The sequence below is a fragment of the Pleuronectes platessa genome, chromosome 14, assembly GCF_947347685.1.
Source record: "Pleuronectes platessa chromosome 14, fPlePla1.1, whole genome shotgun sequence".
NCBI classification, from domain to species: Eukaryota; Metazoa; Chordata; class Actinopteri; order Pleuronectiformes; family Pleuronectidae; genus Pleuronectes; species Pleuronectes platessa.
This window is the reverse complement of record NC_070639.1, coordinates 25596538-25620653: the sequence shown is the minus strand read 5'-3', so window position 1 is coordinate 25620653 and position 24116 is coordinate 25596538. Positions and strand designations below refer to the sequence as shown.

At 44.6% G+C, this 24116-nt stretch overlaps 1 protein-coding gene across 4 annotated transcripts; it reads left to right on the top strand.

Annotated features, from left to right (window-relative positions):
* The first annotated feature begins 573 nt into the window (after positions 1-573).
* On the top strand, positions 574-23243 carry zeb2a (zinc finger E-box binding homeobox 2a). 4 transcript variants are annotated; one of them, XM_053439547.1, is made up of 10 exons: positions 574-1242; positions 1373-1514; positions 12778-12996; positions 13864-13938; positions 14054-14239; positions 14846-15060; positions 15958-16060; positions 17521-19445; positions 20234-20414; positions 20858-23243. In XM_053439547.1, exons 2-10 carry the CDS (start codon positions 1445-1447, stop codon positions 21463-21465), a joined length of 3582 nt encoding a protein of 1193 aa, XP_053295522.1. In that variant the 5' UTR covers positions 574-1242; positions 1373-1444; the 3' UTR covers positions 21466-23243. The 4 variants fall into 4 exon arrangements, with proteins under 4 accessions (XP_053295522.1, XP_053295524.1, XP_053295520.1 ...); XM_053439549.1 differs by having other exon boundaries at positions 574-1514; positions 20234-20336; XM_053439545.1 differs by having other exon boundaries at positions 574-1514.
* The last annotated feature ends 873 nt before the right edge of the window (positions 23244-24116 follow it).

Below are 24116 nucleotides of genomic sequence, written 5' to 3'. Positions count from 1 at the left end.
GTTTATTATTCAGGATTCTCATCTGTCAATCAAGCATCAGACAAACGTCAAACTGAGCTTTGTGCGCGTGAGAGAGCAGAGCGCGCACCTGTTCAGGTGAATCCACCTGTGAACCAATCAGCACCTTGTTTACAGTGTAAGCTGCACGTGAGTGGAGGGGGGGGGGGGGGGGGGTCCTCAACGATCCCTCCTCCCGCAGATAGGCGGCGCGTGCAGCTCGGAGGTCTCGCGCCTGTTTGTGTTGCAGTGTCACGCACCGATCAGTCTGCCGCGCGCCGCACCGACACCGGGCAAGAGTCTCCATATTTTAGGGGTGCGAGTGCACGCGCTGCAGCTGCACGTTTTGTTCTGCATTTTCTTTCAGCGCGAGGACACGCGGACACGCGGACACACGGACACGCGGACAGGTAATAGTCTGTTTCCTTTCAGGAGCCAATCAGAGCGAAGCATTCACCTGCTCTACCTGCGCGTTCAGGTGAGAGGAGAGCGGCGCGCGCTCCCGATCCAGGTGTTTAAGAGGGAGAGAGAGAGAGAGAGAGAGAGAGAGAGAGAGACAGAGAGAGAGAGAGAGACAGAGAGAGACAGACGGAGAGAGAGAGAGAGACAGAGAGAGAGAGAGAGAGAGAGAGAGAGATAGAAAGAGGGACATCGCCGTATATATCGAGCGCGTGCTCATCACACGCATGAATAAATGTATCGATGAGTGATTGACGTGCGCGTCAGTGAGAAAAAAAGCCATCAAGTTAAAGACAAAGTAGTTTAGTGTGTGTGTGTGTCTGTGTGTGTGTGTGTGTGTGTGTGTGTGAGAGTGTGTGTGTGTGTGCGTGTATGTGTTTGTGTGTGTTTGTGTGTGTGTGTGTGAGAGAGTGTGTCTGTGTGTGAGAGAGTGTGTGTTTGTGTGTGTGTGTGTGTGTGTGAGAGTGTGTGTGTGTGTGCGTGTATGTGTTTGTGTGTGTTTGTGTGTGTGTGTGAGAGAGTGTGTGTGTGTGTATGTGTGTGTGTGTGAGAGTGTGTCTGTGTGTGAGAGAGTGTGTGTATGTGTGTGTGTGTGAGAGTGTGTGTGTGTGTGTGAGAGTGTGTCTGTGTGTGAGAGAGTGTGTGTATGTGTGTGTGTGTGAGAGTGTGTGTGTGTGTGTGAGTGTGTGTGTGTGTCCCCTCCCTGTCAGACCACAGACGCTCCTCGCAGCTCAGATGTGTCGGGGACGCGGAGCGGGTGCTCGCTGCGACGCTCCAACAAAACAAGTAAAAACAGACAAAGTCCGGGACTCGGACAAAACCCTGTTTTCCGTCAGAGTGCAGTGGGTCTGGTCCGGGTCTGGTCCGGGTCTGGTCCGGGTCTGAACCGGGATTAAGTGTTTGTGCTGGTTGTCAGGAGCGGGAGGAGCCGCGGAGCCGGAACGAGGAGCCGGATCGAGGAGCCTCCATGCGGACTGGACTCTGATCAATGAACCGGATCATGGCGGAGAGTCCCCGCTGCAAGAGGCGCAAACAGGCCAACCCCCGGAGGAAGAGCGGTAAGAGCCACGCACACGTACACACGCAAAACAAACTCCCGCAAGCTCTGGCGGACTGTCACATCTCGCCCGGGCTGACCCCCCCCCCCCAGTCAAAGTTATGTGACCGGGAGCCGGAGGACCGGGGACGCTGGACGGGGGTCGGGTCAGGAACGGGACTCTGGGAAAACCGTTAGTTTTTATTATAGGTGCGCGTGCATTCAATCGCTTGGTGAGGTTTTCCCCCCCCAAAATATTTTAAAGATTCAAATACATTTGTAAATAAAAAAAAAGGGACAATATTTTAATTTCGCTTTTTAAATGATTTTTTTAATGAAGATTTCTCTTTCATTGAAAAAATTTAAAGAATTTATAAATTCAAAGTTCAATAGTTTTACGTAAAATAAAAATAACTGAAATTACTTAATTTCATTAAATGAACATTCCGTAATTTCAACACGAACATGAACATTGTGACAGTAATAAACACTGTAAAATATGTTTCTCTACATTAGTTCTGTCATTTTAAAATTTAAATTTAAATTAAAAAGTTAAGATAAACTGACCCTGAAATAAATTAGAATTAAATCTGAATGTTTTTGATTCTCTGCATCTCGGAGACTTCTCTTCTCCGAGCGTGGTTTTCAGATCGAAGGAAAAACATGATTTTCATTTAAAGATCAAATCAACCTTTTTGTAAAATAACATCATGAGGAAAAAACAAAATTATTTTTTTCTCATAAAACATTATAATTTTCAATTTGAATCATTTTGAAAATAGAAACAAAACAAAAAACTGCATCAGAAGAGACGAGAAGACAGGGAGGTAGTAACCCAGTAGTTTCTCCTGTAGTTTCTCCTGTAGCGTGTCGTGTACTTTGTCGTGTAGTGTGTCCTTTAGTGTGTCCTTTAGTTTGTCCTGCAGTATGGATAGGGATCATTTCGTTCCAAATCTCACAGCAAAGTCATTGTTTTTGTCTCCGTGTAATTGATGTGACGTCTCTATTGAAAACTAATGGTTAGTTATTTATGATGTTTTTGTTTTTATTTAATGTCAGAGGTCATGTGACCTTTAAACCAGCAGAGTGACTCACCTGAGTCGTCCTGACTCGACGTAAACGTTTTATTTACTCTATCGTGTCTGGTTGGTTTATGCAAACAGCTGTGATTCAGTTTCACTCTGGTTTCATGTGTAAAGTGGTTTGATGCCATCACTCGTTGACCTGAAAGCCCCCCCCCCCCCCCCCCTCAATGAACAGCTCCCTCAGGGCAGAACAAAGAAAAGCCTCTCGTTCTTAATCACAACTTAGAGCCTGCCGCCGCCGCCGGGGCCGCCGCTGCCTCCATGAAGAAAAGAGAAAAAGATGGTAGAGGAGAAAAGAAAGAAAAGTGAAGGTGTGTGCCCCCCCCCCTCTGGGAACGATACACAGCTGGCTTACAGGACGATGGGCGAGAGACATTAATTAAGACCTAGTGAGAGAGCTGAACACATCCTTAAAACAGAAAAAATAAACCTTCAGTCCCTTTAATCACAATAAATGTAAAAAAATATACAATCTTTATTTTACACAAACAAAATCTGAATTATTAAATTTTTTATTGTAGCAGCAGCTGGTTTTAGAGGATTTCTCTTGATTTCAGACGTCTCTTCTGTTATATTTGTGTTATTTTCTAGATTTTTATAGACATCCGGACATCTGAAATAAAAACACACCTCTTCCGACTCTACCTTGAATGAAGGTCTTTCTGTTTTCTAGATTGAAGATTTTTTTCACAAATTTCTTGAACAAGAAATAATCTGAATTTAAGAGTTTGTCTATCTGCTCCTCACAGTGTTGATTCATGTTAAGCCTGGGGGGGCATGTGATATTAATTTCTAATTCAACACCCCCTCAAAGAAAAGCGGATTCTCTTTTTTCACGCCCCCCCCCCCCCCCCCCCTTCCAGGATTTAGGTAGATTTACTCGCCTCTGGTTGGACGGTGGGGGTGGAGGCGGGAGCTTTGTTTAGGTTTACATTAACAACAGGAAATGAATACCTTCACCCCCCCCCCCCCCCAAAATACACATCATTAATGTTGAGATGACATCATTGATGACAATATCATCTGCAGTACTTGACTCGTCTGTTTCAAGGTGACTGACATGCACCCCCCCCCCCCTTCTTCATGTTGCCATGTGCACATTTTCTTCATGAATGAGTTCAGTCACATGATGACGTGTTTTCGCCATCAGCGTTAAAAATCAATGTCAGTGGGGGGGTCACTGCTTTATCAGAACTGAAAATAAAATCTATAATTAAACACATCAAAACGTTAAACTGAAATAAAATGATTCACTTTTAACTTTTCACATTAAACTTTGTTTTTTTATTATGATATTCTTTGTCTTCAATACATTTTATATTAAATACACACTTTTATATCCAGTACACTTTTATATAAACACTTTTACATACACACTTTCATATACAACACACTTTTATATAAACACTTTAACATACACACTTTTATATACAACACACTTTTATATAAAAACTTTTACATACACACTTTTACATACAACACACTTGTATATACAACACACTTTTACATACACACTTTTATCCGGTGTAGACGAACCTGTTCAGGTTCAGTCACTCTTTTTCTCATTGGCCCCTCCCTCACGGAAACGGTTGATTGTGCTCCTGCGGCAAGGTCGACCACACATGGAACAATCAATAGCGGATGGCTGGATTTAGGTGTCATGACATCTGTGGTGTCCAGACCGCCAGCGAACCCCCCCCCCCCCCATACACACCTCTATCCCATAGCGCCAAGCCCCGCCCACCTAAAATCAATCCAAGCACTTAAAGAAGGTGTTTTCCCAGGTGTCACTTAACGACTCACGGCAGCAGTAACTAGTTTCAATGCAAAGGTGAAAAAATATGTCAATCGTGTTTCCACAAATAAAGTTTTTATTGGTTTGAATCATCTTCATACAAACGTCAGACCAAGATTTGTCCTGAAGAGTTAAAAGTTACATAAACAAAGTTGAGACTCTTTTCCTCGCAGAGAGAAGCTCCTCCCGGGGGGGGGGGGGGGGGGGGGGGGGGCTGCTCCGTTAGTGATGACTCTTACACGAGAATGAGGATAGTATACGTAAATAAATCATAAATGATCATCATTATACTGTAAATATTCATACGTGACATGTAATAATAATACTAATGGTGGATCAATACATTATCATCAATGTAGGGAAATAAAAGAGATTCAAAAAAGTATCATTTCAAATATAACAATAAAATATATAAAATGGGAGATAATTTTTTTTTGGACGAAGTAAAATACATTAAATAAATGTCGTAAGTTCGAATGAAGTTTCTCCAGAGTCTTTGTAGTTCTTACCAATCCTAAGTTTCTCGTTGTGACGCGATAACAATACAACGTCGTGACCATCAACCATCGCAGCGGTGGAGCCTCCACTCTGCAGTGATTGGTTGTTTTCAGGGGGCGGGTTAGGTTTAATGGGAGGAGCTTGAAATGATGTCACTCCTGAAGAGAACATTTCAGTCCATCTCTTTGTTCTCACATGACGGCTGCAGGTTGACGAGGGTTCCCCTGTTGACCGTCTTTTATCGAGCTAAACAGGCATGACGGCCTTGTGTGTCTTTGTGTCTGTGTCTGTGTGTGTCTGTGTGTGTCTGTGTGTGTCTGTGTGTGTCTGTGTGTGTGTGAATGAGATTAAAGAAGCTTCATGTCGTTTTATTTCTGTTGAAACTTTTTCTTTCAATTTAAATCAATCAATCAAATTGTATCTGCTCAGCTCTCTTTGTCTCATAGATGTTAACAAAGTGCAACATCCTCTGTTCTTAACCCTCAACAAGAGTAAAACATTCATCTTCATCATCATCATCTTCATCATCATCTTTGTCTGATTTAATGATCTAATTTGAGCGTCATGTGACCAGTCGAGGGCGACACTGGAGACTTCCATTGGTTAAACTAGTGTAAACTGTTCAAACTCATTTGTGTCCAACTTGTTGCTGACGTTCTGGCGCCGCCTCTCGTCTTGTCTCGCGTTCTCATTGGTCCAATCCCCTTACGCATTGTAATGGTTTTTCCGATGTCCGTTCCCACGGCGGTGGGCATCATCAGTCGTCCACCTTTTCGTGGAGCAGCTGTAAGAAGTCTCATGCGTCGCCTCTGAGCCGACACAACCTTGTTTGCACTAGGATTACCAGTCTTTGGTTGTGTGTGTGTGTGTGTGTGTTGGGGGGTGGAGGTAGCCATGGGGAGGACCCCCTGTTGGACAGGAATGTCAGTCAGGTCGTAGGGGAGGCGGGAGGGGCAGGGGGACACTCGGGGATGGGGCAGGTGCCTTTGTGAGTCCTGTCAACCGTCAGAGACGCTGCAGCTCTGAAAAGGTTAGCGGAGGAGAATAATCCCCACCCCCCCCCCCCCCCCCCATCCTCCCACAGCCTCCGGACGACTAACCCTAACCACGTTCACACCGAGTCATCAGCAATCACTAAACAAACATTTTTAATCACAATACAAGAAACATTCAACAGAAAATTAAATCACGAAATCAACAAAATCTCAAACAAGACAAGAAGATCAACCAAAATAGTCAAATTAACTTTTTATTATTCAGTTACAATTGTTTTATTTTTACAGAAGTAAACTTTCTACACTTTCCTCTCATCAGCAGTTTCAATTCATAATAAGAACAGATACATCGTCATGGTAACAGTCTTCAGAAGAATTTTCCCGTCAACTTCCTGAAAACATTTAAAATGTGTGTGTCTGTGTGTGTGTGTCTGTGTGTGTGTGTGTGTGTGTGCGTGTGCTTGTGCGTGTGCGTGTGCGTGTGCGTGTGTCTGTGTGTCTGTGTGTGTGTGTGCATGTGTCTGTGTGTGTGTGTGTGCGTGTGTGTGTGTGTGTGTGTGTGTGTGTGTGTGTGTGTGTGTGTCGGGGGTTAGGGATAGGGTTACCCCCCCGCTCCGCTTCTAAGTCGTACCTGACAATAAAGTTTTTTAACAAAGTTATTATTCTTGCTAAGGAGTCGACACAGTGTAAATATGGTGACCTTTGACCTCTGTGAGAACGGCGGTCAGTCACATGTCAGAAATCACTTACTCTTACTTTAACATATACATTCTCGTATATAGAGACGATAAACTGAGCTCACTGGGAAAAGAAATAAAGTTTTCTCCTCGGAGAGACCAGTACATGATGGGATGTATCCAGTAACCATCTCTTCTGTTCATGATGCGTTGTGGGAAACATAGAGTGAAATATAACGGGTATAAAACTGTCTCACCTGGTCTCAGACCTCCGGTCCTTTAATTAAAGATTTGGAAATGTATTATCAAAAACTAGAGTTTAATCTGTGGATATTCAAAAAGCTAAATATAGGAATAAGAGTTTTATTGAGTTCAAATGTATATTTTTAACTTGATCATATAAAGTGTCTAAAGATGTAAAACACACCAGTAACTCTGAGTCAAGGTTCATTTAGTTAAAATGTTAAACTGATCGTTTCATCTTCTACGTGTCGGTCATATCCGCCCCCCCGCTCCACTAACAGGATTATCCTGCTCGCTGCTCGACTCGCTGCACTGTCGGGGGGGTTTAGGTAACAGGCGCCCCAGAAATCGGCCGACTCCATGTGTCAATTTTATTACATCAGTCCAGATGAACTTGAAAGGTGGTCTTGTGTTTGCTCGTCTCTGATTGGCTGCTGTGCTGATATAGGTCACTGATGTGTGTCACGATCAGGTCGATCAAATTACACATGAAGCTCGTTAACGTCTGCATCACTTCATACATGGATTCAGATGTTACCACGACGATGATGATGTGACAGGAGTCGGGTCAATCGATACCTCGGTAATCACCCCCCCCCCCCCCGTCAGACACGTAGATCAAAACTCGCTCAAACCATTTTAATGTTTGTCGAGCAGAAACATCAGCGGCACTGAGGTCGAGGATCCAGTCTCCTGCTCACAGACATGATGATAATGACTGAAACGTGTTCATCAGATCTGCACTTAAGTAAAAGTACAGATGTGTGTACAGATGTGTGTGTGTGTGTGTGTGTGTGTGTGTGTCATCACTGTGACGATGACGGAACAAAGACGACGGTACGATGGCTTCCTGTCCCCCGTTCCCTCAACGGCCCACAATCCTCTTTGGTCCCAAATCTGGGTTAAATGCAAATTGATACCAGACAATAATGACCATCCGACTTATGTATATGTGCAGCCGACCAGAAGAGGATTCAATCAGACGAGTCCGCCGGCCGCTGGGGCCCCCGTCCACGCACCAACAGAAAGATTGAGTCAGTGGATCAGAGCAGACAAAGCTGTCACTCAAACTTCACGTCTGTTTTATACGTGATTTACAAGTTCGGCTCAATTTTGTGTTTCTGACCTCGTTGTCATGTGATCGTCACGGTAACGTCTTCTTCTTGTTAGATAACCGTTTTTATTTAAAAATAAAAGGCTTGATTCTGTATCTGCTCCGTTACCTGGTGAGAAATAATGCTAAATAAACTTCAATATAATTTTAGAGAAGAAGAAAAAGACAAATTAAAATGGTTTCATTAGGATGAAGAGTCGTTGGGATGTTTCCTGCTGAAGATCAACATGTGAACAGAGACCTGATCAATAGATCATCAATAGATCATCAATAGATCAACGATAGATCATCAATAGATTCGGGTTAGGCTCATCGGACGTTATAAATGTTCTCTTAATAAAGTTTGGCACATGTTTACAATCAGGTTTGATCAATAAACAGCTAATTCTTATATTGATCTCTACCAATATCATCAATATCCTAAAAAACTCCCCAATCAGTTTATTGGAGATCTTGAAATATAACAAATGATCCATATGAATCCCATTTATAGACTTATTGATTAATGTGATTGAAAAATCATCACTGTGGAATGATCTGTGACGTTAAACACACATATTGTTACACAAACACACACACACTCACACACTGGGTTTCCTCTTTTCTGTCTGTCAGGCTGGAATCTGCTGACATGTAGTTGGCGACCTCGTTACCAAACTTCTTCTTCCATTTCTGAGAACACACACAATCTCTCTCACACACACACACACACTCTGATGCGACCTGATTGGCTGCTGTCACTTTACGATGGTTAAATGTATCGTATGTATTATAATATTAATATAATATATTGTGTAATGTGATTTGACATCGTGTCTCGAATAAGGCAGCACAACACAGGCGTGAATCTGAAGCTCGTTCAGCGATGTTCACTTGATCTGATAGATTGAACTAGGTCACATGACACTCCTGTCCTCTGATTGGCTGAGTGGCAGGTGACAGGTGACAGGTGATGCTCAGTGATGGAACCTGCTTGTTGTGCTGGTGTGAATAAAGTTCACTCAGACAACTCATGTTCAAATGTTCATTGCAGCAGTAGAACATGTTATTGTTCATCGCCCCCCGATATGATCACATATGATGGGAGTGATGAGCAAATACTTGTAACCCCCCCGTCGGAGCCTCCAGGTGCATGCTGGGTGGTGGTGGGTGTGTATTACAGATGATTGTGGATAGTGAGGTATGTCACATGGTGTATGGCGTCATGGTGAATTGATACTTTAAATGTAGTGTTTTGATCAAATGTTTTAATAGTTTGATTTAAAAATTAATACATTTATTTCATTAGTTGAATGATGGTTGTGTTTATTTCAGTTTCATGTATTTGATGAACATTTGATTTAAATGACGACAAATTGTAACTGCTGTGGGGGGGGGGGGGGGGGGGCAGACATCAGAGTGCATTCTGGGATTTTATATTGTTTGTGTCCTGCTGCCGACTGAATGTGAACAAAAGAACCAGCGTTGATGAGCCGCGACCCGCTGAGCTGGAGGAACCTCCCCCTCCCCCCCCTCCCCCTCCTCCATGAAATGGTTGTTGTCACGGTGAAGTTGTTGTTATGGTGAAGTTGTTGTTATGGTGAATTGTTGTTATGGTGAAGTTGTTGTCACGGTATCGAACACAGAAACACAGAAATGGTTCATTTATTTATCGAGAAATGAAATTATTGTTGTCTATCTACTATTCTGAATATAGTTTTAATATACGATGCATTTAGTTTAAAGGGTGTGTTTACATTTTCTTGGACAGTCTTCATCATTTGTGCGACTCACGGTCTAAAGATCTAGATTTGTTCCCAGAGAAAAATGTACAAACAAATCGATGAATCCAAAATTTGTGTGTCAAACGATCGAACGCACAATACAATACAATATGTGCGTACCGATGTTTGAGAAGAGGCCCATTATCTTACCCAAAGACAGTTTGGCTCGCGGCATGGGGAGACAGGGATTGAACCCCCGACCTTCTGTTTAGTGAACGACCCGCTCTACCTCCTGAGCCGCAAATAAATGTGATGAGAGTGACGTTGTTGCTAAGGTGACGTTGACAGTTGCCAAGGCAACAGCAGGCTTGTGTGACAGCAGAAAATAATCTAATTCAACCGTTCCAGTAAATTTGTGTTTGTTAAGTGTTCGTCTCTTATTTTGAAAGTTGTCTCCGGCTTGTCGGTCCAGGAAACCATGACGACAGCTGTGGTCATAAAGAGACAGTCAGCAGTTTCACTACTGCAGCTGTTCCAGGAACAGACACACACCTCTGATGACGCAACACCTGAGTGTGTATGTGTGTCTTAGGGTGTGTGTGTTTTTATTTTTACGTCTGTGTGTTCGTGGGTTGTGTCTCTGTGTGTTTGTGTGTGTGTTTGTCTGTCTGTCTGGCTGTCTGTGTGTGTGTGTGTGTGTGTGTACATTTGTGTGTTTGTGTTTCTCTGGCTCTCTGCCGGTTCACAGTTCACATAGGAATTTATGTCCTATCACTTTTTAACTTCACACACACACACAGACACACATACACATACACACAGAGACACACCCCACACAGACACACACAGACACACACACACTGTTATCAGAGCACAGCAGCTGTTTCTTTCTAATCAGACAACTCACCGAGGCCGTGGTCAGAGGGGCGGGGCTTCAACTGACAGGGTTAACATCAGATACTCACTGTTACATAAGACTCCGCCCACCTGCCAATGAAATGATTCTTTGTCACTTGTGTTGATGTGAAATATTTTGACTTAAGAAATTGGAACATGAATCATTGATGAAACCTTTTCTGAGAAAGTTTCTAAAGTTGATCAGAGACAGAGACTCTATCTTCATCCAGTGTGTGTGAAGTGTGTAGACTGGTCCCAGTTAGAAAACTCTGAAGCTACATTTCCGTCTGGACGAACAGATTCTAAGATGTTCGGAACCGATGGAGTTAGACGCTCACAACCTCTTGTGATTGGTTCTTTTTTGTCTTAACGTAGCCTTCACTGATTGATCAGGCTCCTGTCACATGACCTTCTTCCAGAAGAAAACCACCAGCTGACCTCAGCTTCCAGAACAGAACATGGAGTCGGTTGTCTTTGATAACAGCTGCTCAGTTCCATTCTGTATTTTACAGATACAGCAGTTTACATGGAGGAGACCAGATGTCATTCTGTTTACACTGAAAAGTGCACGCCCCCTGTGAGTGGTCATGTGATCTGTGTTTTCAGGAGTGTTACCAGACTTGAGCTCCAGGTGAAATCCAGAGAATTGTCTCTGGAGTTTCTCCAGAGGTTTTCTGCACCAACTCGTTCAGCATCAGATCCTTCTCATGGTTCAGGTGAGAGGTGGAGGAGCAGCCAGGTGCAGCAGACACACACAGGAAGTGACCTGTTACCTCTGCTGCAGAGGTCATGTGATCATGTTTACATCACCTGACACGTCGTCAGCTCTGATCTCCACGAACTCTCTTAACATCTTCGTGTCTCAACACTTCTTCACCAGAGAGATTTGTTTTAGTTTCTTCATGTTTGTGTCTCGTGTTAGAGCCCCCCCCCCCCCCAACACACACACACACTCAGTGAATCAGTGGAGGATCCTCTGCTGTTCACACTGCTCCTGGATTCAGACTTTATACAGGAGCTCGGGAGGAGGAGGAGGAACTGAGTGTGATCCTCCAGAGAAGATCCAGAGAACTGAGGAGCTCAGTCTGAAGCAGCTTGTGTGTGTGTGTCTGTGTGTGTCTGTGTGTGTGTATGTGTGTGTGTGTGTGTGCCTGTGGTTTGGTAGGACTCAAGGTGTTAAACATGATTAACGTCCTGCAGTTTGACTTGACTGATTACACACTTTACTGGTAAAAACACACTGATGTTTGTGTGTATGTATGTTCAGTTGTTGTTCTTGTGTGTCAGTGATTGGCTCTCTGGTTTCAGTAGTCCCGCCCACCAACAGTGAACTCTTTTATTCGTCTGAATGATCGACACACGATCACGTCAGTCTGACAACAGGTCTCCATGACAACTCTCACCCAGCCCTGCTGTTCAATCTGTTCGACCAATCACGTTGTTGGAAACTGTTGGAAACCACTGATTGGCTGCTGCTTCTTTTCAGTGTGTTGTGGGGAACTTCACACTGACTGCATGACCAAACTTACATACACCTGTAGACACAGCATGTGTCTGTTAACTGCCTGTGTGCGATGGATCACTTCTGCTCCCAACCACTAGGCAGCGACATCGTTCTCACTCTTTCTCCCTCCTGTTGTTCAGGTGAGAGAGGGAGAGAGACAGAGAGAGACAGAGAGAGAGAGAGAGAGAGAGAGACGAGAGGGGGTGAGAGACAGAGAGAGAGAGAGAGAGAGAGAGACAGAGAGAGAGAGAGAGAGAGACAGAGGGAGGGAGAGAGGGGGTGAGAGAGAGAGGGAGAGAGAGAGACAGAGAGAGAGAGAGAGGGAGGGAGAGAGGGGGTGAGAGACAGAGAGAGAGAGAGAGAGAGGGAGAGAGGGGGTGAGAGACAGAGAGAGAGAGAGAAGAAAAGGGGATAGCAGGTTATTTCTCATTACCCTTCAGAGATTGGCAGAATGTTGACGAATCACCTGAACTCGAACGAGGACAGACGATGGGGAGAGGAGATGAGGGGGAAGAGGGATAAAGGATGGAGACAGGGAGGAGAGACAAGAGAGGATGAACAGAGGAGAGAAGACAGAGGATGAGGGAGGATGAAGAAGACAGGATGGATGGAGGAAAGGTTGTCATCTGCTATGACATGAAACAGTCGCTGTTTCTCTTTTCGTGAGGGAAACGTTACCGAGACGTGATGGAACGTGGCCCCGCTTTGCTCTTTCTCCTGTTCCTGTTCCTGGTTCTGGTCTAATTGGCTGCCATGGTTGTATTTGTGTTGCAGTATCGAACTATGAGAATGTGGGGGAGACGGGTTCAGAGACGGACGAGGACGACAGGACGCTGGTTGCTGAAGACAATGGAGGAGGATTGGGGGACGAGGAGGAGGAGGGCAGTCCTCCCGGTGGGCCCCCTCTGGATTCATACCAGGACCAGGAGGGTCAACCAAACCAACGCCACAGCTGTGGACTCAGAGACACCAACGTACATGTGAACAGCACCGGTGAGATGAGCGCCAAAGAACTTATCTTAATCATTTTAATGTTAATCAACTCTTGTCTTTGTTCTGGAGCTTCCTGTTATATCACATGATCGAGCCCAGCAGATCTAATGGGTTCAGCTGTTTGATTTCAAACCTTATCAATCAACTCATGTCCTGTTTTTTACAAAGGCAACAGGGTTAAACCAAAAGTGTTTTAAATAAAACAAAGGTTTTAAGTTGAGACGAGATAATGAAGAAACAAACGAGAAGAAAGAAGGAAGAGTGAAGGAAGGAACAGGAAACAAAACATAAAAAGACAGATGATGGAGAAACAAGAAGTGAAAGTCATTATTATGAAATCACCTTGATGCCAGGCCTCTAGTGACCTGTAGTGACCTGAGGTCACCTGTAGTGACCTGTGGTGACCTTCAGTGACCTGTTGGGACCCTTACTGACCTGTAATGACCTGCAATGACCTTCAGTGACCTGTTGGGACCCTTACTGACCTGTAATGACCTGCAATGACCTTCAGTGACCTACAGTGACCTGTGGTCACCTGTAGTTACCTGTGGTGACCTTCAGTGACCTTTTGGGACCCTTACTGGCCTGTAGTGACCTGTGGTCACCTGTAGTGACCTGTGGTGACCTTCAGTGACCAGTTGGGACCCTTACTGACCTGTAATGACCTACAATGACCTGCAGTGACCTACAGTGACCTGTGGTCACCTGTAGTAACCTGTGGTGACCTTCAGTGACCTTTTGGGACCCTTACTGACCTGTAGTGACCTTCAGTGACCTGTAGTGACCTGTTGTGACCTTCAGTGACCTGTGGGGACCTGCAGAGCTGAGCACATGAATCAATGATGAACTGCTTTATGTCGTTTCAAGTCTCAGACGACAGGAAGGCCGAGTGTGAACGAACCGGACTGCAGGTGTCACTGCAAACTGTCAGAAACAACACAGGTGAGATCAATGTTTAACAATCATACGGAGACACGCCCCCTTTATTTGAGAATACTTTGAAGGAAATTCTCCGAATGATTTTTCTTTATGAACACATATGTTTTCCTGTGCTCAGTGAGGCGACTGGAAGTCTCCCAACTGGAGGAGTACTTCCTGAAACGTAAACTGGAGGAAGCTCACCCTGCGTCCATCGCAGAGTACCTGCAACGCAGCGACACCGCCATCATCTACCCTGAGGCCCCGGAGGAGCTGAGGAGGCCGGGAACACCCGAGGCCGTGAGTCCGGACGAGAGCGAACAAGGTGAGACGACGGGAAAACAAAAGTGTCCTTTGACAAAACACTGAACCCCAAATTGCCCTTAGCTGCATATAGATGCTGTAAATGTGTGTGTGACTGGAAAACCTGTACTTAAAGTTGAAGTCAGGACCAGAAAAGATCAATATAAATACATATTATTTACCATATAAGAAAGAGATTTATAAATATTGTGTTCAGAAATAATGACCACGAATAAAGAAATATTGAGTTTAAATTGTATTAAGTCTGAATGTTCATGAAAAATGAATCAGGCCAAATAAAAAATCTATTTAATTGAATTATATAAAATCAGCAAAGATCGCAAAACATCTTGATAAAATCCTTTTGAGAGAAAATGTTGTGATTCTACAGACGACTTCAGTGTCAGGTTAGTTTCTATACGGATGACACCATTATTAATACGTTTTGTTATCAGTGTAAAACCTTGTAACTATGACTGAGCAGTTTAACACCAATGACTCTTTGTGTTGACTTGTGACAGAACAGAGGCATCAAGACTAGAAGAAAATGTTTTATCACATAAAATTAAATCTGCAGGTAACCGAAAAAGCCATGTGTCATAAATCAGTTGACCTTTGACCTCTGCAGACCTGTCGCCCGGCACAACTGACGACTTTGCCCAGCTGCTCACCTGTCCGTACTGCGACCGCGGCTACAAACGCCTGACGTCTCTGAGGGAACACATCAAATATCGACACGAGAAGAACGAGGAGAGCTTCGCTTGCCCGTTGTGCAGCGACACCTTCGGCCACCGCACGCAGCTGGAGCGTCACATGACCTCGCACAAAGCCCCAAGAGACCAGGTACACCTGCGTTAGGCCGCCATCTTCTTTTTATTTTCATCTGCGTTTAAATATCCAGGTCACATGATTGTGAACACAATCACATCTTAAGGTTGAAAGAGTGAATCAAGTTTTAATTAAGAGTGAATCCAGATTAAAGACCACAGGCGTTCAGAGCCATATCTGTGTCTGGTCTCTGTCTGTGTCTCTTCTCTGTCTGTGTGTCTTCTCTGTCGGTGTCTGTCTGTGTCTCTTCTCTGTCGGTGTCTGTCTGTGTCTCTTCTCTGTCTGTGTCTCGTCTCTGTCTGTGTCTCGTCTCTATCTGTGTCTGGTCTCTGTCTGTGTCTCGTCTCTGTCTGTGTGTCTTCTCTGTCGGTGTCTGTCTGTGTCTCTTCTCTGTCGGTGTCTGTCTGTGTCTCTTCTCTGTCTGTGTCTCGTCTCTGTCTGTGTCTCGTCTCTGTCTGTGTCTCTTCTCTGTCTGTGTGTCTTCTCTGTCGGTGTCTGTCTGTGTCTCTTCTCTGTCGGTGTCTGTCTGTGTCTCTTCTCTGTCTGTGTCTCTTCTCTGTCGGCGTCTGTCTGTGTCTCTTCTCTGTCTGTGTCTCTTCTCTGTCTGTGTGTCTGTCTGTGTCTCTTCTCTGTCGGTGTCTCTTCTCTGTCTGTGTCTCTTCTCTGTCTGTATCTCTTCTCTGTCTGTGTCTCTTCTCTGTCTGTGTCTCTTCTCTGTCGGTGTCTGTCTGTATCTCTTCTCTGTCTGTGTCTGTGTCTCTTCTCTGTCTGTGTCTCTTCTCTGTCTGTGTCTCTTCTCTGTCTCTTCTCTGTCGGTGTCATATAATGAAAGTTTAAATTGGGGACGTCAGGTCTATTTAATGATCTTAAGGTCCGCCTGTTGACTCCTCCCACTCTCTGGTGTCTCTGCAGCCGCTCAGCGAAGAAGCTGGAAACCGAAAGTTTAAATGCAGTGAATGTGGAAAAGCCTTCAAGTACAAGCATCACCTGAAGGAGCACCTTCGTATTCACAGCGGTGAGTCATCATATCTGTTCATAATGCTCCTCTTCACTGTCTCAGCATGTGTCCATCAACTCCTCTCTGGACGTCAACAATAAAGACGCCAACATTTTGTACATGAATATAAACAAAAATATATATACTGTATATTAATATTTATATCAAAAATGTTCTATACATATGTGTACATACACGTATGTATATACATACATACAACATACATACATACATACATACATACATACATACATACAAACTAGGGATGCACCGATATGGAAATTCTTGGCCGATACCGATACCGATATTTGTTTATTTTCTTTTTGTTGTTATTCATTCACCCTTTTGTGCCAGAAAAATAATTAAATCATTATTTAAAAAGCACTATTCATCACTCTTATCTTTTAATGAGCACAAATTGAATCAGATTTATGAAACAATCTTTGATTTAACTAAACTTTTTTAACAGAGACATATTATACCCATTTTACCGCAAGTTGAAATGGTTCCTCGGGATCTTAATAAAATGACTGTAACATATTTTGGTCAAAATACCACAAGGATAATTTAAAACAGCACCTTTTTACCCTGTCTAAAACAGCCCTGTTAAAGTAGCATTATAGAGAACGCTCTTCTCATTGATTTACGGTAGCAGTATTGCCCGTTTATTAGATGTGTTACGGCTTCTGTGTGTATGACGTATGTTGTCAGTTCCCTTGTTACCTGTGCATGAGACGGATGAATAGAGCCGGTGCACATGAAAATAAAGAACTTAAACAGACGCTACGCTCATATTTTTACACCAAGTTACACTGCGTGAGTCCAGATAACTTAACAAGCCCTCCTCAGTTTGACCTGTTTTGAGTGTCGGGCAGAAATCACATCGTGTCAACACCCACGTGGCCCTTCGCGATGCTTGTTTTAATTAAACAGTCGGATTCCCCTGGTCCGCACCAGTTCTCAGTCAGCTGCTCGGCGCCAGCCGGAGGGTTCCCCCGGCGGTCGCCGTAGCTGAGGTGATCCGCGAGAAGGGCCCGACACGCGTCCAGAGTGGCCGCCGCTGACCGCGTACCCGGTCCCCTCCAACGGCCCGCCTTCCGCGCCGGCGCCGTGAGGTGCCACCGGATGAGGACCTCCCGGTGCCGCACACTGAGCCTCCGGCGGCGCGGAGAGGAGGGCGACGGAGCGACTGCTCCCCCAGCCGCGGCACGTGCCCAGCGGGTTTACCACAAATATGAACATCAGCCAATGATATCGGTGAAAGTCAAGTTTATTACCGATAAGCCGATATCAGTAAACGAGGCGAATATCGGCCGCTACCGATGTTCGGCCGATAAATCGGTGCATCCCTAATACAAACATACATACATACATACATACATACATACATACATACATACATACATACACACACTCTTTGTGGTGGAGGGGAACATGAATGTTACAATAAACACGATGTGGTTTGTGTTGTGTTTCAGGCGAGAAGCCGTATGAGTGCTCCAACTGTAAGAAGAGGTTCTCCCACTCCGGCTCCTACAGTTCCCACATCAGCAGCAAGAAATGCATCGGCCTGATCACCGTCAATGGACGATTACGCAACGGAAACAACAACAAGCCCGGCTCCTCCCCCAACTCCACAACCTCATCGCCAGAGAGCCCCGCCCTAGCCCAGCTCCGCCACACACTGGAAAATGGCAGACCAGTTGGTGGTCCAGATCAGCAGGTTCAGCTCGACATCAAAGCCGAGCCGATGGACTTCAACGAGTACCGGCTGCTCATGGCCTCGCAGCACGGGTACGGGGGATCTGGGGTTCATCTCAACAGCTGTGGAGGAAGTCCTATCGAGATATGCAACTCCTCTCAAAGCCCCCTTCAACACCTGGGAGGCATGGGACTTGAGCTCCCCCTTCTGGGCTACACAGGGCCTCTGGGTAACAACCTCAGTGAAGTTCAAAGGGTGCTTCAAATCATGGACAGCACGGTGTGCAGGCAGAAGATGGATGGCAACCCAGAGGAGATCTCTAAGCTCAGGGCCTACATGAAAGAGCTTTGTGACCAGATGGAGGAGCAGAAGCAGGTCCAGGCCGGCTTCCAGGTATTGGGCCACAGCAGCCCAACAAAGAGCATCATTGACTTCACGCTGGAGAAGGTCAACGAGGCAAAAAGTCTGATTGATGATTCAAAGAGGCAAGTGGGCATTAAGAAGGAGAAACCAAACCAATCAATGGATCTCAGTGGAGAGGAGAAATTCCCCCATGGCCAGAACCAGTTCCTGCCTTTCTCCTGCCAGTACTGCAAAGAGACGTTTCCTGGTCCCATCCCGCTGCATCAACACGAGCGCTACCTGTGCAAAATGAACGAGGAGATCAGAGCCGTCCTGCAGCCGACCGAGAGCAGTTCTGTGGCTCGCAGGGGAGCGAGGACCTCTGTGCTGCCCTCTAATGAGCGGGCGACCAGCCCCATCAACCCCTTCAAAGACCACGTGTCTGTGCTCAAGGCCTACTTTGCTATGAACACTGAGCCCAACTCAGAGGAACTGCTCAAAATTTCGATTGCTGTTGGTCTTCCTCAAGAGTTTGTAATGGAGTGGTTTGGCCAGTGGAAGAGTCAAAACCACCACCGAGGCAGTCTGATGAAGAAGTCGCCCCCTCATGATTGCAGTGGATCAGACAAGAAGCACAGCTTGAGCAAGTCACCAAGGTCCTTTCCTGTCTTAGATTTAACTGGAGGCTTCGCTAACGGCAGTGCCAACCACAGACTCACAAAAGGGAACAAGTTTACAGCCAACAGGCAGACAGCAGGGGACAAACCATCAGACCCCTTGGACCACTTGAGGAGCAACACTCCATCACCTCTCAACCTTTCCTCTACTTCCTCCAAAAACTCTCAGAATAGCTCTTACACTCCAAACGGCCTAGCTTCAGAGGATGCCCATGGGGATATACCACTAGACCTGTCGCTGCCCAAACACATGGCCCAGAGGCTTGCCACTCTCGGAGAGAAGCGACCCAGACAGAACGGTTTCATGATCGCGCACAGCGGACATGCCAAAGAACGAGAGCAAGGGTCCAGTTCTTTAGACCTGGTCAACATCAAGAAAGAAGTACTGGGCTCTGAAAGTGGAGGGACCTCTGTCCACCAGCTGGAGAAAAGCACCAGTCCAATCTTTGGGATTAATCCCTTCGCAGGCGCTTCTGTCTACACCTCCCTGCCACCACATGGAGCTTTTCCTCCACCCACCTATATGTCTTCTGCCCAGGCCACCATCCCAGGCCTCAGACCCTACCCCGCCCTTGACCCCATGAGCTTCCTGCCCCACATGGCCTATACGTATGCAACTGGAGCAGCCACGTTTGCTGAAATGCAGCACAGGAGAAAGTATCAACAGAAACCATGTTTTCAGGTAAATATAGTCCTCAAACCTAAAGACAGAATAAGTCATTTACAGGTCATCCAGCAGATTGTATGGAGGCTCATAGGTCTGTAGGTTTTAATATTATTCTAACCCTAATCACTCGTTCTCTTGGCTATTGATGGTTCGTGGTTGGACACAACTAGTTTTAGTGGTTCTGGCTAAGTTGTCTGCCACCGCGGTTCTACCAACAGAAACTGGAGACAAATGCTGTCTGTTTTATAATGATAATACAAATACAAATAGTCTCCTCTCATCACTTCTCTCTGTGGCAGCAGGGAGTGATGAGCTGGAGATGCTCTCCTCTCGCTGGTAGGGCTTCTGGGTTCAGGTTCATGTAGAGTTTCAGAAGGAGTCACCAGTCAGACTGCTTTTCCTCTTTATTTATATCTATTATATACACATTGTATACTGTACATATTCATATGTACTCTGTATTATTTACACATTATAAACTGTGTATAATCATATATACTATGATTATATACACATTATATACTGTGTATATTCTTATGTACTATATATGATATACACATTATATACTGTTTATATTGATATGTATGATATGTATGACTGTTTATACATATCATATCAGTGTATCAAATCCAGACAACTTGTGTTGAGATGGTTTAAAGTGAATGAAGGTAGTTTCCATGGTGATGGGGATCATATGTTTTGAATATGTAAACAATCCCATATGTTCCTGGATGAGGGGGGTGGGGGGGCAGGAGATGCCAGATGTGGATGATCAGATGAAACCATGGTTGTTCATGTTTCAGGAGGAGCTGCTGGACGGGACGGTGGGATATCTGTCGGGTCTGGACGACCTGACAGACAGCGATTCACTGCTGTGCAGGAAGAAGATGAAGAAGACTGAAAGTGGTATGTACGCGTGTGACTTGTGCGACAAAACTTTCCAGAAGACCAGTTCCCTCCTAAGACACAAATATGAGCACACAGGTAGCTATCACCATATATAACACTTCTTTTTACCCCACTCTCCCTTTTCTTTCTGTTCTTTTAGTCGTGTAGCTGCTCCACTCGTCTTTTCTTTTCTTTTTCTTTGTGTTTTGTTTTGTTCTGTAAACCATGTCAACATGATCCTTTCTTTCCAGCGGGGGAGTCACGGATAGTTAGACATTCATAGGGAACACACAAGAAGCATGTTCCAGAGGCATCGCATACATGCACGCAGTGTGTGTGTGTGAGTGTGTGTGTGTTAGTGTGAGTGTGTGTGTGTGTATGTCAGTGTGTTAGTGTGTGTGTGTGTGTGTGTGTGTGTGTGTGTGTGTCTGTGTGTGTGTGAGTGTGTTAGTGTGTGTGTGTGTGTGTGTTTCTATGTGTATGTGAGTGTGTGTGTTTGCGGCGTCCTGACTCTGGTCTTGTCTTTTGTGTCTCTGCAGGAAAACGCCCTCACCAGTGTCAGATCTGTAAAAAAGCCTTCAAACACAAGCACCATCTCATCGAACACTCACGCCTGCACTCCGGAGAGAAGCCCTACCAGTGTGACAAGTGCGGCAAACGCTTCTCACACTCGGGTTCGTACTCGCAGCACATGAACCATCGCTACTCATACTGCAAGAGGGAGGCAGAGGAGCGTGAGGCGGCAGAGAGGGAGGCGCGGGAAAAGGGCGGAGGAGGAGGCATGGTGGTGGGAGGTGTAGAGACCACAGAGCTGCTGATGAGGAGGGCCTACCTGCAGGGACTGGGGACACTTGGATATTCAGACCTTGAAGAACAGCAGGAGGACGGCGGCTGCGATCTGATCCTGAGGAATGGCACCGAGGGACGAGGAGGAGGGGAGCTGAGGGAAGTGGACAGGAAGACGTACGAGGAGGTGATAGAACGACAGGAAGCAAGTTTCAGGGAAAGAGAAGAAGAGGAGGATGAAAGCGACAGCAGGAGCCTGGTGCACTCGACGAAGGACGAGGATCGTAAAGACGCGGCGCAGCCGATGGACGAGAGTTCACGAGAAGAGAAGACAGACAAGCAGACCGAGCAGAACGACTGATCTAGGAAAAAATAGCTTTGGAACATTTGTGTTGAAATGATTCATTAAAGAGGCTGTGCAGACATTGTCAGTGGGTTTTATGAAATTTATTAGGAAATAAATACGTTATATTCATACAAAGTTTTTTAGACTGTTATATATACACAATTTTTATGTTATAATTGTTAAATATGGATCAACTATAAAACTAAAAATGTTCTCTTTTAATCTGATCAACGGTACCCCTCTGGATCTCGTCTGTTTGTGGATTGTGAAAAGGACCTGAAGAGAAAACTAGTAAAAGACAAATCTACAACACAGAGGAGAAAAAACGTTTCATCATCAATCAATTATCAATATATATGAATAGCCTCAAACACAATTAATCTCAGGCAGGTAAACTACATGTGAGGAGCTGAATAAAAGACTGAAACAGTTTACTCCTCATGAAAAAAGACCACGGTCATTATTAGATGTTAACTGGGGGGGGGGCGGGGCTGCATAATCTCTGTACAGTCTCTGAACACATTGTTTAAAACTCCACATTATGCAAAAAATAGATAAAGAAGTGATGATGTTTGTTTTCAAAGCCTAAAAGCTGCGTGGTGCTAACATGTTCTTCACTTCCTGTGAAAAACTCACATCTGGAAATGAACTGAACTCGACTTCCGGGATCACTACAAGATAAAAGTGGAAAGAGTTGTGGTCCCGTCAGTATTATTGTTGTATTTCTGTCTTTTTATTTACTGTGATGCTTTTTTATCCTCTTTTATTATTTTTCACTACTAACTTTGGGCCTCTAGATGTTTTCTATATGTGAAGGAACATTTAAACCTGAGTGATTGTTGATGTGAGTCTTAAAGATGGAGGAGGCGCAGGAAAATGAAAGTGCTCCATTCGAGAAAAGGAAATAAAAAGGAGAAAAGCCTTATATGCAAACCTGTTCCCTGTTTCTGCAAAGTGCCACCCCTGTACAGTGTGAACTCCTCCACTGGCTTCAGTATTAAAACTGGAGAATATTCATCCTGGTTCTGGTCCGTCACTACTAGAGAAGTAGATGGAGCTTGGTTAGTTAACATATGTTTGTGCAATTCTCTGTATTTTTCCCTGGTTTTGTTCCACAACAGTATTTCTGTCAGTATTATATTTTAGTTTTTATGGAATTTTTCAAGACAAATTTCTTCGCACGTCCATCTGATGGAACAGCTGCGTAGGAGAGGGAAGAGCTCAGAAACTCGCCCACTGTGCACACCAGTGATTGATTCTGCTGCGACGCTACCGGACCTTCATCAGGCAGGTGGAGGAAGTTGGACAGTGGGCTGGAGCTGTTTTGCAGTTTTTTATTTGAGAATTTACCATTTTATTTATGTGACTCATTTTATATTTCCTCATTTTATTTATTTTATACTGTAGTGTACAGTATTTCAGTTCCTCACAAATAGATATATTTTAGTAAAATGTTTCTGTCATTGACTATTGGAACAAAATTATGATTACAGATCTTTACAGAAAATTGTATTTGTTTATTTTTTCTTTTTTTTTTAAACCACTAAAAATCCTAAATTCGAGGAACGTTTGATACGACTATTGTTGAAACACTGTATTTTTAAAGTTAAATCCACCTCATCCCACTGAAGAGGGGACGAAGGACTGGTGATGATGATGATGGGGAAGGAAGTTCTAAAATGTAAAAGTATTAAATGTCTGAAGTATTATTATTGAAGTTTTAATGTCTCTTGGAAATGAACAAGAATAAATGTAGCCAAGTTAAATTTTAATAAAGTTGTGTTTTTCAAGGACGTGTGAGTGTGTGTGTTCATAGTTAAGCTGCTACAATTAGTTCAACAACTGCTACCTCTACACTTGTGTTGCTAACATATAGATTGCTAACACTTGGTGCTAACACCTGTATTGCTAGGAATGCGATGTCAGGTCAATGTCGATAAGTGTTGGGTTAGTGTTGGGTTAGTGTCGGGTTAGTTTATGGTTAGTGTCTGGTTAGTGTCTGGTTAGTGTCTGTTTAGTGACGGGCTAGTGTCGTTTAGTTTATGGTTAGTGTCGGGTTAGTGTCGGGTTAGTGTCGGGTTAGTGACGGGTTTGTGACGGGTTAGTTTATGGTTAGTGTCGGTTTAGTGACGGGTTAGTTTATGGTTAGTGTCGGGTTTGTGTCGGTTTAGTGACGGGTTAGTTTATGGTTAGTGTCGGGTTAGTGTCGGGTTAGTGACGGGTTAGTTTATGGTTAGTGTCGGGTTAGTGTCGGGTTAGTGAAGGTTTATTTTCGGGTTAGTGTTGGTCTAGTTTATGGTTAGTGTCTGGTTAGTGACGGTTTAGTGACGGGTTAGTGTCGGGTTTGTGACGGGTTAGTGATGTTTAGTTTATGGTTAGTGCCGGTTTAGTGACAGGCTAGTGTCGTTTAGTTTATGATTAGTGTCTGGTTAGTGACGGGTTAGTGACGGGTTAGTGATGTTTAGTTTATGGTTAGTGACGGTTTAGTGACGGGTTAGTGTCGGGTTAGTGTCGGGTTTGTGACGGGTTAGTTTATGGTTAGTGTCGGGTTAGTGAAGGTTTATTTTCGGGTTAGTGTTGGTCTAGTTTATGGTTAGTGTCTGGTTAGTGACGGTTTAGTGATGTTTAGTTTATGGTTAGTGCCGGTTTAGTGACGGGCTAGTGTC